The sequence below is a fragment of the Vigna unguiculata genome, chromosome 6 (genome assembly GCF_004118075.2).
Source record: "Vigna unguiculata cultivar IT97K-499-35 chromosome 6, ASM411807v1, whole genome shotgun sequence".
NCBI lineage: Eukaryota > Viridiplantae > Streptophyta > Magnoliopsida > Fabales > Fabaceae > Vigna > Vigna unguiculata.
In genome coordinates, this window is record NC_040284.1 from 23,111,939 (window position 1) to 23,125,871 (window position 13,933).

Here is a 13,933-nt window from a genome sequence, read left to right on the forward strand (position 1 = left end):
AACTGTAATTTAAATTAGCAAAGTTAAGAATAATGTATATTACACTTTTATGTGACTATTTAATCACTAATTAACTCATAATTTTGATTATTTATATGTAAGTATATGATTAAAACTTATATATATATATATATATGAATGCAATTATAGTTACGACTAATTCTTCTTAAAATATACATTTATATAAATAGATTAATATAAAGCATTTGAAAATATAAAATTACTTACGCAATATTAGTTCTATATTTCAGTTGTGCACAAATCCTTCAAGTATCGTAATTCTGTGATTTTAGCTCTCGTTAGTCTTCTATTACATATTTATCTGGCGTTGTATATCTCACTGACACTAAACAACTTAATTATACTTTTAGTTTCTTAATCGCAATTTCTAAAAAACTAAAAGTAATTACATCAATAAGTATTAAACAATATATGATCTAAGCCACATTTTCATCAACCTGTTATTAAATAATGTCACATTAACAAAAATATGTTAAATATCTAATGAAAGGAAAACACAGATACCAAAATACAAGTACTTAAAAGGACCAAATTCTTGTAATTAACTAAAATCATGATACTTAATGGATAGAAAATTGTAACTAAAATCAATTGCTTAAATAGATGTTAATGTTTATAATTACTTTTATATAAGAATCATATGGATATGTACTATTACACTACCATGTACTTCATGACCACTATTTTCTTTTTGGATGAAAAAAATACCAACATAATTTTTTATAAAACTAAAAAGTAATACAAAATATATTAAAAATGATAACATTTAAAAATTAAGTAAAACATAATATCAATGAAAACTACAGGTTTTTCAAATGGTTTTATTTTCATTGTGAATTTTGTGAATTTGCGATTGTAATTATGATCCGTTAAACAGTATTAGAAAAATACTTTATACCGTTCTTCAATAAAACAATCACATAAAAGTTGTTTGAGTTAATTTGGAGATCATTCTTAAGATACCAAATAAACCCTAATAGAATTATAGTGCAGGATTAGGCACCCATAAAACAACCCCTCTTATTTGGTTGGATGAAAATGTTAAAATGAAAAGAATTTCTATATTTTTCATTCAATAATGTATGTCACTTTGAACACAATCATCAACAAAAATGGCGGCAAAAGTAACATCTACTATTTATACCTTCGTCCTCATCCTCAGGTGTAGAAAATCTTTTGGTCAAACAAGCTAAATCTTGTTTACATAATAACTAAAAGAAGAACTGAATCAATACACAGTAAGTATTGGAAATAAAATTGGTTGAATGAAACCAAAAGTAATGTAGCACTACTATTCAACTAAGAGATTCACGCATCATCTGCATTCTGATCAGGGGGAGCACCGGCAAGCCAACCCCACACGCCGCCACCTGAATTCTGCCTCTGTTTTGCATTTAAGGCAGCTTGCTCCGACGCAGCCTTCTGTCGCCGGAGGAGCTCCAGCTCCTTCTGTAATGTTCCAATGGTTTGGAGCTTCTGACCTAATTCAGCAACCTCCACCTACATTCTCAAATATTATTTTCATTCCAACAATAATAACAACTACACATTTGTTCATCCACAAAAAGATGATAAATACCAATTTCTTAAAGCAGACTCAAAGAAGTAATTAGACCACTATAAAAACCTATTTGTCAATAATGCACCGTGTTTGCCCAATAACTTACATTCAATCACCTACCTAAAACACAACTCAATTCTAAAACACTTGAACACCAATAGGGACAAGACTCTGAAGCATTAATGCATACCTCGAGTTTGAAACACCTTGACTGCTCAGAAGCAAGCTGACCACGAATTGACTGGAGCTCCTACATTATCAGCACATAATACAAGTTTATGGAGACTATGGAGAAAAAATAGAAAGTAAGAGATATGATGGAATCTGTGTGTTAGTGTCAATATATACAATAGTGTATTATTCTATGGTGTGGGTAATAATTACAAAGAAAATACCAAATTATGTAATCCTCAATTGTTTAATTATATCAATTAAAATACCAAACAATATCTAATAACTGCCTAGTTATTATCATTAAACATATCTAACATTTCCTTAAAAGTTGGATTATATAAGTTGTATGTACTGAGCTTGATACAAAATATAACCAATTCAAGGACTAGTCAAAATATTTGAAGACATTTACCAATTGATGTCGACAAAATCACTGATATCACGTGATAAGATCATCTCTTGGTCAGAAGAGAAAATCTACCTCAATGTCTTTATTTGTTTCATGGAATAATAGATTTTAAACTATTTGCTACATACACAAACTAATTATTACAAATGGGCATCATTTGTGTAACATCTCTCCAATTGACTCATGTTATCACTCAGTACTCAACTTTTGCACTAGATTTTGCAACATTCTCTTTCTTACTTCTTTCAAGAAATCATCTAACCATTAATAAGAATGCAATTCCCAAAAATAGATCTCCTATCAATGGAAGAACTTGTCAAATCTGCATCCTAATATTCCAGAACTTATAAAAACTTTTTTCTTAAAGTTTGTTCCTCTAATATATTCCATAACCAAATGTCATCACAATATATTTCACAACAAAAAGTCAAAAAACATTACACTGATGGAAAAGGAAATATCTGGTCAGGCAACAGCTATGATGCACATATATTATATGAATATCAGATATGACATCCGACAATTCGTCCTATCTTGAAAGATATAAGATACCATACATACGCAATTTTATATTGAAATTATATGTGTTATTATTAAATTTTAAGATGTTTGGAATTGTTGATATGTGTTTAAACACTTAATTTTGTAATTTTTATGATTTTATAAACTTTTATATATATTATAATATTTTATTTGCTATTATCAATATTTTAAAATTCAATTTATATCTTATTTAAAATTTTTTTTATTTATTGTTAATACTATATAAAAATTCAGTTTAAAAGTCATTTAAAATATACATTGTCAGATCTTAAAAGAGTAAAGGTATAAGAAGACATGATTGTGTTAGCTGAAAAAGAAAAAAGAACTAATCAGAAAAAAGGTTAGACTGCACGAATTTTGAACATATTTCTACTTGGTGTGAGACACGTACTGACACTGGTACGTAACCTTTCCCAACGTATCCGTGCAGCAGTGACATAATTCAGCTTCTGAAATAGTCATTTGTACTTCTCTAGATCTGAAAGTGGCTCCTGTGATATAGTAGAAGTTTGGAACACCAGAATATCCATTGCACACTTTGGTAATTGATAATGCTACTTTTGCTTTGTGCTGCTACCTCTATCTCCAAGCAGTAACGGAACACTAAGATCTTTTGTTTAAAATGGTGACATAGGTGCCACTTTAATTAGGTGGGCCATGATGATCGTTGATTGCTATAATAACAATGTTGTCAACTTAAACATCTAAATACGTAGATACATCTTGTAGTGAAATGGAGATAGAAGGCTGGTAAGAGATGCTGAGACATGTTCAACTAGGGAACCATGGTACTGATTCTACCAAAGCATTCCTTGAGAGAACCCTTGAGTCAATTTAAGAATTTGCCCGAAGGACCGCACCCCCTCCAATAACAAATCTTGGAGGTTGTACCACATAAACATCAAAGGGATCACCATGGAAAAAGACATTATTGTCCAAGTTGGTACGGAGGTCAATGACAAATATTATGGACAAGAACAAACCTGACAAGAGACATTTTATCCACAGAAAAAAAAGTGATAAAAAATAATCAAAGTTTGGACACCAATAACATTTGTCACCAAGTGGGCACTGAGGGAGTCAATTGCCCCATCAAGGTTAATTGTGGCAACATATCTCATCAGTTTTGGGGTGATATTCCTTATGCTTGTCATCTCAATACTTGCATACCATCTTCAATGTTCAACAATAAAATACCTCTATTTTATTTTCCCATCAAGATCTTCACTCTCTACTTCCTCACATCATTAGGTACCCGTGTTTGTCACAATCATAGTCCTGATCTTGCTAAAATTGCAACTTGTTCACACAATGATTACAGTTATTCTTCTCCTTCACTCAGTTGTTACCTAGTCTCAACAAATGTTAATTTATTTTAATCTCTTTCTTTCACTGGTTTTCACCTGAGTTTGAGTGTGTTTTTGCCTCTCTTCCTATTCCTCCTTTTTTATTTCAATCATCTCTACCCAAAAATATATACCTAATGGTCCACCTGATCCATACGAGAATCCATCTCTTTCAGCTGCATTGAGAGGTGTTATTGTCGACTCCATCCTCCTCCTCCACTTGATGTTAAGAAAACTTTTGATGCTCCAACTTATTTGTCTCCTCCCGCCCTCTTACCCAACAATACATACTAATCTTCCTATTGCTCCATCAAGTCACATTAAGCTGTCATTTTCCGTTGTGTTGTGTCCCCCTTATATTTGTCTCTCTACTTTGTCTCTGTCTATCCTCAAGATGGCAGCAAAAACTCTAATACCATGTTGGGAAGATAAACCAAGAAGCATGACTAAATCCGTTTGCAAATACACACTACAAAACGATACTCTTGAGTGGCTAATAATCACAAAATGATTTCCTTATTACAGTAAGTAAAATCCTAGAACTGTCTAATTTCTATAACTACTGATAACTATCAATGTGCAACAATTGTCTGATTACCGTAATAAATTTATCTAACCAGCACCTTTTAAGTTCAATGATATAGTTCACACCTCCTTAATAAGTAACAGCCAAAAATTTTCCCATTGAGTGGAGCTCAAGAATCTGGATCAAACAACACCACAATATTCTGTCATGAAAAAATAATGTACCTGAACCTTATCGATACAAAATATTTAAGTGTGGCTTATACAGTGATAGGCAAGACCCTCAATCAGTAGGATCTATCAAAGGAGAGCTAGGAGAAAAGCAGAAGATAGTAACCTCAGAAGTTAGTAGTAAGACAGGTTGAAACAGAATGATGACTAACTGGCTATTATTGAAGTTAATGAGAGGAAGAAACAAATAGAAGAAGATAGGATTGAGTATCATATCATATCACATCGTGGACAACTATGGGAGAGGCCTGGATCTTTCAAAAATATAAAGGAAAATCTTTATTCAATCTATTCATTACCTGATTTTTTTATACTGCTATATACTGGATCGGAGGGTGGGGAAGTAGGGTTTCCTTAATAAAGTTCAATCATTCCCTTTCTACTAACCAGTTCAATTATATACCCAACCGACTGATCCTAGAGACCAAGAGACAAAACAAAGCAGTATAGTTAAAAGCAAATATAGGGGGTGTTGTCCTGTAACTCAGCTCTAGACAGAAAAAGGGCAATAGAATAGTTTCTCCAGAATTATATCGCTAGTAATCATTAGCTACTTCAGTGCTTGATTCCTGAACTGAATCCATTCCTATAATTCCAAACAAGAAAAGAAACTTTCAAAATTAAGGTAGTTTACCTTGTAAAGGTCGGTGTTACGAGACTCAGATTCTGCCAGCTCTTGCTTTAATTGAAGAGCATGCTGCTTCTCCTTGCTGAGTGATGATTCCAACTCTTCTTTCTCAGCCTTCAGGGCTGATATAATATCACCTTTTGATTTCTGTATGACAGAAAAAAATGAAAGCAATTACTGACAAGAAAAAAATCAAATGGCAGAAATTAGAAATGATATGCTTTTGGGGGATATAAATGAGGGCCTTAGGCAAGAACTAGACAGACATGGAGGCCAAGTTTCTTAAATCATGAAATGGGAACCACAGATTGAGGAGGGCAGTCTAAACAATCCAGATTTTAAATCTAAAAATAAGCATAATTTTCAAGCCCATTAGCTACTTGAGGAGGGAAAGACCATACGTGTGAGTGTGTAATTGCATGCATTAATGCATTAGTGCTTTTTGAACTTTGAAGTTTGTTACGTGCTCCCGACTAATATTTCCTTCTTCGTTTCGTTGGCAATAAGAGAAAAATTACACACTGGCACAATAACATGAACATACTATACTGTGTTGTTACCTTGTGAAATTCAAAGTGACAAAGAAACAAAATGGATTTATAATTTAGCAGGCTAGGGTCAGACTTATATGACAAATACAAGGCAAAGGAACTAAATGGGTTGAAGGTTACTTAGGGTAGGGCAGGGAAATGATTGGTTCCAAACCTTAGGATGATGATAAAAGTCATAAAAGGAGAAATATTGTGGCTGTAAAAAGCAAACTGAAAGGCATGTCTAATTGAATTTGACCAATTATACAATCAGAAATTTGTTAAAAAAACCTTTAATAGAGTCTAGATTCTGTGCAAAGTTATAAAAAGAGAAATAAAAACAGAATAATATGACAAGTGTTTAGATCTTGGATTGTGAGACAAACAAATGCAACCAGAAAACAGATGTCTAGTTAAACCGAATTCATAAGACAATAATTTTTATAGAGAACCACAATTTAGATTTCAAACAAAAATCAATGCAAGGACAAGAAGCTTCTTAAAACCAGAATGAAATAATGTAAACCCTTTTTAGTAATACATACAGCTGGATCAGCATTGTCCAAGACAACTTCCCAATTTTTCCCTTCATGGCCGGCTTCAAATTCAGACTCCACATCTCGGGTAGCATTTGTGGCATTTGGTACAGCTGAAACACTGTCTGGTACTGAACTTTCAATTACTTTCGATTGCAGGGTTGATTTGTGGCTTGGTTTAAGAACATACACCTAAATGCAGCAAACCAAATCAGATGAGGAAGAAAATATAAAAGCAAAGGCAGAGGAGAGCAGAAACAGAGGCAAAGTTTTGAAATAATATTTACTTCATTGTTGTATCGTCCATTGTACCCTCCAAAAGATATAAGTACATCTTCGCCATTATAGGAGCCTACAACCAAACTCAATCCCTGCAACGGGAAACATCTTAATTATAATCCAATGGCACTAGAAACATAACCTTCTTACACAGCATCAGTTAACAAGGATCAGTACTCTAGATAGATTTTGTATCACATGCAGCCTTTTTAAAAGACAGATAAAGTACCTCGCTGGCAACAGGAACTCGTCCTTGAACAGAAGTTACCACTGACCAAGCCAGTGTAGACATATTCAGTACAGCTGTTTCAGAGACCCCTGCAGAATAACATGGAATATATAAATGGTAAAAGGGATATATAGCGAAACAAGACTGCAACATAAATGTCCTGAAATCCAAAAATAATAAGTAAAATTACAACCCAGGTTACCAACTAAGCCATATGGATATATGATAACCAACCCAGAATTTGTCCCTCTTCACATTGATCCCAATAAAATGGCAATGCTTTCCTCTATAACTTTCTTTCACAATGAAACAGTGCATTAACTTTCGAATAAATTAGCACTTCTCTTATTGCATCAATGCATGATTAATCAAAGATTTGACACTCTTTACTATCCTTTCAGTGCCATAAACTCATATCTGTTTACCCTACTTCAATGTATGTTAGAAGGATCAAGACCAAAAAATGTGTCAACTAACCTCCATCTATGCAGGAAATATACAAAACCAGAGACAAACAAAAAAATAGGGGGTGAAAACTATAGCAAATTGTCACATGTAGCAATTGTCTGTATGATTTATTTACTCTTTCTCTATTTTCCTGAAAACATTTTGAAGGGGCATCCAAGAAACCACTTTTGCGGAATAGGTAGTGGGCTAGATCATTTTTCTGAAAGGCCAAAATCATTATGAAGCCACTATTTGAACACAGGCAACTTCTTTAATACCCAAATGCATTTTAAATGTAATTGATGCAATTATCCTCACTAAAAATGCATTTACACAGATAGCCATGTTTTTTATATTATTTTAACAATTTTACACTCGAGCAATATTAATTAATCTAAGATTATAAGTGAACAACACGAAACATGATAAAAACAGAGTATATTTAGCGAGACTAAAATAAAAACTATTAAAGTGATGTCACATTGAGGTAGCCATCCTTTTGACAACTAAGCAGTCGGGTAACAACACGGCTAGGCTAGCACAAACAAAATTAATATTAAAAACCCTATTTTAAAAGGACAGATAACAAGTGAGTATATTATAAGTTTTTAGGCTTAAAACATATGAACCTTATCTTCTTTTATGTAAATGGCGCCGGTCCAATAATCCTATTTCTAAAAAAGTGTTTTCTTGAACACAAGTACCGTTGCCAGTCAATATAATGCCCACTACTAACCTGAAATTAGATATAAACTGAACCATTAAAGGCAGGTTTGCTTTTATCCCATTTTAGAAGATTGGACTATGGGTGAACATACTTTTTCACAAACATTATGGGTATGCATGCAATAATTTGTATCTTTTGAAACTGAATTAAATATATTACAATTTTTTATATAGGTTTAATTATTAATTTGGTTTTTGCAATTGTACAATCTTTACAATTTAGTTTGTACACCTAAAAACTACACATTTTAGTCCTTACACTGACATTTTTTAAATATGCTTTTAGTCGATGTCATCCAGAATTGTGGAGACTAAAACGGATTAAAAAAAAGTATGTATAAAGACTAAATAAATTTAAAAGTGTATGCATAAAGGCTAACAGAAGTAGTTTCTAGGTGTAGGGACTAAACTGTACAGATTGTGCAGGTATGTGAACCAAAGGAGTAATTAAACATTTTATACATAATTGAAAGTAGAATAAACTAATTTACTTTGCAACGCTGTTAGAATACAAATCCTTCAGTTTAATTTCAACCACAAGTTCCACTTGTGCACTCGTAGAGTTCAAATAATATTATGTGGAGTGAAAAATCATTCCTCAAATGCAGAAAGTATGATTATAAATGGAAAAAAGGCATACCACTCTTATTGTCCCCACCACCAACAATGAACCAGTTCTCCCCTACTGTCACGCCAGCATGTCCAGCCCGTGGTGTTGGTATTTCACCCAGCTGTGTAGGGTGAGACCATTCCATCTGCAGAGTTCACGCAAATGATTAGATAAACAATTTTCAATCCATCATCTTGTAGAAAAAGCAATGGTCTTACAGTTTGCAAATCAAGAACATGTAAATCATTGTAGCATGTTGCATGTGAACCCCCACCAAAGATAAGTAAGTATCGCTCCACATGAACAGCAGCAGTATGATCGGACCTTGGAGAAGGCGGCACCCCACTGCAAGTTAAGACTTAGTTAGCACCGAACATAGATGTTATTTTTTTCTTTCATTTTCTTTCTCTTTATATTGCATGGGAGAATAAAACAACAATTCACAACTAACGAAATGAGTAACATAATTTACAATGTGTCATACCCAGATCATGGCATAAACAAATATGGCCCAACAGAACAATTGCTAATGACAAGTTTTCTTGTCTTACAAACGTAGAACCCTTGACATTCCCCCAACCATACAACCTTCTCATCCCCATAGAAAAGGTAAAATTAGATACAGAGGAGTGTTTCAGAAACTACTTACACAGCATCAATTTCATCCCATGTCATGGTTTCCAAGTCAAGAATATGCAGATCGTTCAAAAGAGTCCTCTTTGGATCTTGCCCACCAAAAATTACTAAGGTTCCCCCTACAAGGGTCACTGATTGGCCTCCACGTGATACCTAGAAAGTATATATGATTGAAGGGAACTAAACGGACCTTTAATGCACTTTTATTTGAAAAAATAAAAGAATAGAAAAAGAGAGGGGGGACTACTGTCCTCTGCTTAAAAATAAAAAAACCTCCATATCTCTCGTTAAAAAATACAAATGTGCACGTCACACACTTCTAATGAATAATATATAATTTCTTGGATTTTGAGGTCAATAAACATAAGATAACAACAGATACATACCGGAGCTTTCCCAAAAGTTTTTAGAGTTGACCATGTAGTGGTTTGAAGATCAAGCACTTTCACTGGCACAATATATAATAGTAATACGGATACTTAGTTTTAACCACAATATAAAAAACAACAAAAATAGGAGTTGGAGAAGAGTCACAAATGGGATAGGGATGGGGGCATAATTAACGGTCATGGACAAATCAATGAAGTAATGAAAATGTTCCTCTTAAAAAGTGAACTTTAAGTAAAAAAAAAATATAATTACTAAGCAATACATGTAGTAGCCTAAATGTTCAACATATGCACAAAAAATGTATCACGACCAGCAATTTTGATTGGTTTTTTCCTTAAAAAGTAAAATAAGAGAAAGTATCATGCTTTAGTTTACTGAATAGATTAGAGAACACAATTTGAGTAAGCATGCCTTATATATATCATTGTCACCAATGAAGTTTATTGGCCTATCCAAAAAAAAATCTAATGAAAATTCTTAATGTATCCCATTTCCTCGTGTATCTATGCATAGAATGATAACATGTTGAGATCTCATATCGACAACAATGGCTAAAGTAGAGCTTCTATAAAGGGTTGGACAGTGCTCATCTTATAAAGGTGGATTCAAGGGTTGTGTTAGATCCAACCCAAATTCAAGATAACATATTATGACATCCTTATTATACCTTGGATACTTTCAGAAGGATCTTTTGAATGCCCTGCAACAGACAGAAGCTTATTTCCCCAAGGAATCTGTAATTGAAAAAATTCCATCACCAAATCCCACAAAATTCCAGAATTAGCACTAGCAGCCAACTACAAGCAGGTTGAACACGACTTAGATTATGCAATTTTATGTTCAATACAAACCAAAGAATGGCCAGCGCAAGGGATTGAAGTTGTAGGGGACTCATCTCCAGCCTTAGTTTCAATCTTTGACCAAGTCCACCTTCTCAAATCCAAAACCTGTATTTGTTTCCATATAGATCAAGGTAACCAAAAACATAACTAAGTCAACCTGAGAGACCGATAACAAAAATCCTTTCCATTAAAACACCATATATTAATTGGTGGTTTCAGTCAACCTCACAAGATATATTGTAACACAGTCAAACTGAATAGCTTCATGGAATAGATAAATGTATGCTTACATGAAGATCATTAAGGTAACGACCATTGTGGTTTCCACCATATATGTACAATTTATCTTGCACAACTGCAGCTCCATGCTGAACATACAAACAAACTAGACTTAGGGAGGAAAAACCAATAGAGAATAGAGAATAAACTCATATGGCAGCCAAAAACAAAAACTAGTTTAAAATGGAATTTTATTATTTTCATACTTCTCAAGAACCAGTACCTCATATCGGGCTTTTGGACTTTGTCCAGATACTGGAGGTGCAATCCATTGATCATATACTCCAACTGAACTAAAGCCTTCCAAAACAATATCTTTATCCTCTGTTCCAACTTCGCTTCCATTTTGGGTGGAAATAGTCTTTGTCTCTGGATAAGAGTTTCCATTCTCAATTACTGGTTCAACATTGGAATTATGCTGTCAAACCAGCAAGATGGAATTGGAAAGCAGGAAAAAAGGAAGAAAAAAAAAATCACTACTTTGACTGTGGCAACAAAAGTGTATAAGAATATAGAGGAAGGTGTTCTTATTAAAATGTTATTGACAGGTTGACACCACTTAAGTTGACATGCCTCTTACATTAATCTAACTTCTTAACCTAACTATCAAATCCTAAATCTCAAATCATGGAATCCTGCATATGACTTGCAACAAAATCACTGATCCGATTAAGTTGTATAAGAATTGTGTGCACGTCTATTGGAGTGTGATAGAAACCTGAATACGCCCGATTGACCAATTGTCTTAAGGACCAAATATATCAAAAGTCTACAACCGGAGGTACAAAGTTGACGCAATGAGCCTATATATGGTTTTATGTGTTGACTGGGAAAAATAATCAGATGGGAGGAGAGACTTTGGAATGCAGAGCTGGTATGTGGGTGGAATCCATGGTGTGTGAGAGGTATGATTAAGTTATAGATAAATGGGTAATCATGGGAAGGGGCGTCATTTTAATGGGTTCTGGTTTTGAGCCGGATCCATTGCAGAGAGACTTCTCTGTAAGGAGTTGAGCACTTGGGAAAATCTCAGCTGAGATCGTTCTTCATTTATTTCCCTTATTAACAAAACCTCTCCCTATTTCTATATTTATTATTTCATATCCAACAAGGGTGAGAGGTAGTAAAAATATATTGCAATTATAAAATATCCTAAATTTTATTTGCCGAAGAGCATCTGTTCTTTTTTAATTACTTGAACCAGAATAAAAACTACATTCTGATCACTATAAAGTTATAATACATGAATATAAGCACATAACAAGTTGACAGGATAACTACTACTAGAGACGAAACTTATGAATACTATTAAAAAAACACCAGCATTAACAGGACCCGGTCTAATATATAGCTTATACCCTTAATAACACTCACATTCATTTGCACGTCTATGACAGGTTCTGAAACAGAGTTAGATGCTCTTGAATACCAACCAGGATCTTCTTCCTACGCAATAAATTACAAGAAAAAGTATCAGCTAACAGTCTACAATATACCAAGAAGAATGATTATGTACAATTATTTGCATGACCTCCAATATTTTCACAAAAAGACGCATGGCTTCAGTGGAAGACATGGTTCCAAGCTGGTTCCAACTGCATCAATAATTACTACCTTTAATAATATTCTTGACAAAATGAGATTAGGAACGCAATTGTGCATCTTGCTAGTATAATACCATTAAAAAATGACATTGATAAAAGACAGTGCGGTATTCAGGACAAAATATCTATAAAATGCAAAGACAAGTATGGTAAAACCTTAATGCTACACAAAGGCGTACATATAGAACAGAGATGTCAAGCAGACACGCAAGAGCATACAGAAAGTGAAACCAGCATATGTGTTTAAAGCAAACAAACCTGGCCCATTTGCTATGCTCCACAAGTTTCCATGTACTTGGTTCAGGGACGTTACAAGGTCCTACACTAGCCTGAAATAGCATATTTTCCAATAAATTAATAAGAAATTTGTTATTTTAATTTCAGCAACATCAGCACATTTCAGAAGAACCCTGAAGAGCTAGGTAGTAATCCCTATTAAATCACATTCCATTCCTTCACGAAACTATGACTTCTCCAGCTTAGCCAACCAAGGCATCAACCTCTAGTGTGCCAAATACCAGCAACATTGTGATCGCGCATCAACTCTAGTATTTTGTAGCCAACGATTCCATTGATTTAAATCAATCAGAAAAACAGAAAACACCCACATAGATCAACACAACGTCCAATGTTTCCTCGTCCAGTCTCCCAAACAACCAAATCATTGTCAAAACGTAACATCTAAAACATTAAATCCAATTCACACACTTCTCACATGTCATAACCAAATTACTTGTCCCCCACCCCCCTAAGATCAATCAGCATGAAAGAACATTCCCATAAGCTATAAACGAGGTAACCATTGAGTCACACAAATCCTTTCCATTTCAATCCAATTCATCAATCCCATTCAGATCTAGTGACAACACATAATCAATTAACATAGAATGACCTCACCGACAAGAAGACAAAGTAGCCAAAGCAAAAAATCAGAAGCGAAATCCGTATTGAAAGAGTGTGCAAGAGGCACAATGCAATGCAGATTGTGAAGGACGTTGAGGTGGTACCTGCTGGTATAAGCTGTAGAGAAGAAGAGAGGTAGAGTTAGCGAATTTGGAAGTGAGGGTTTTGGTTGGAGAGGTGGATCCATCAAATCCCACGTAAGAGGCCGCAGCGTAGAACCGCTCTGGGTATTGCAGACCAGAACTTGCTCTCGCCATCGCCATCGCTACTTCAGATCCACCAATTCGCTTCACTTCGAACAAAATTAACTTCTATAACATAGATTCAACCACAAAACTGCAAAAATGGCTTCAGATTGAAGATGCAGATGCAATAAGAAGGTGGCACAAGCTTATATATCAACGTTTTCTTTCTGCGGATGCACTCTTCTTCGCAGATCCACTCTGATTCTGCAACTTTCGTAAATAGCCACTTACCCCTTTGG

At 34.2% G+C, this 13,933-nt stretch overlaps 1 protein-coding gene across 1 annotated transcript; it reads right to left on the reverse strand.

Moving 5' to 3' along the window:
• Positions 1-1,062: 1,062 nt before the first annotated feature.
• On the reverse strand, positions 1,063-13,930 carry LOC114187799 (acyl-CoA-binding domain-containing protein 4). The gene is made up of 18 exons (XM_028076172.1): positions 13,554-13,930; positions 12,805-12,875; positions 12,474-12,537; positions 12,317-12,388; positions 11,166-11,360; positions 10,954-11,031; positions 10,673-10,768; positions 10,489-10,555; positions 9,818-9,879; positions 9,445-9,584; positions 9,014-9,140; positions 8,826-8,940; positions 7,013-7,101; positions 6,792-6,875; positions 6,514-6,696; positions 5,445-5,585; positions 1,773-1,832; positions 1,063-1,521 (listed from the first exon to the last, which is right to left on the reverse strand). The coding sequence occupies exons 1-18, from the start codon at positions 13,710-13,712 to the stop codon at positions 1,330-1,332; spliced, it is 1,995 nt and encodes a 664-aa protein (XP_027931973.1). The 5' UTR covers positions 13,713-13,930; the 3' UTR covers positions 1,063-1,329.
• Between the last annotated feature and the right edge of the window lie 3 nt (positions 13,931-13,933).

Bases quoted from the DNA above. Each gene is read 5' to 3' on its own strand.
- LOC114187799 (XM_028076172.1), bottom strand. From the start codon at position 13,712: ATGGCGATGGCGAGAGCAAGTTCTGGTCTGCAATACCCAGAGCGGTTC. The intron at 12,538-12,804 runs GTTTGTTTGCTT...TTATTGATGCAG, and splicing joins GAGCATAGCAAATGGGCCAG to TTGGAACCAGCTTGGAACCA. The intron at 9,141-9,444 runs GTAAGTAGTTTC...CTTAACTTGCAG, and splicing joins TGGGATGAAATTGATGCTGT to TGGGGTGCCGCCTTCTCCAA.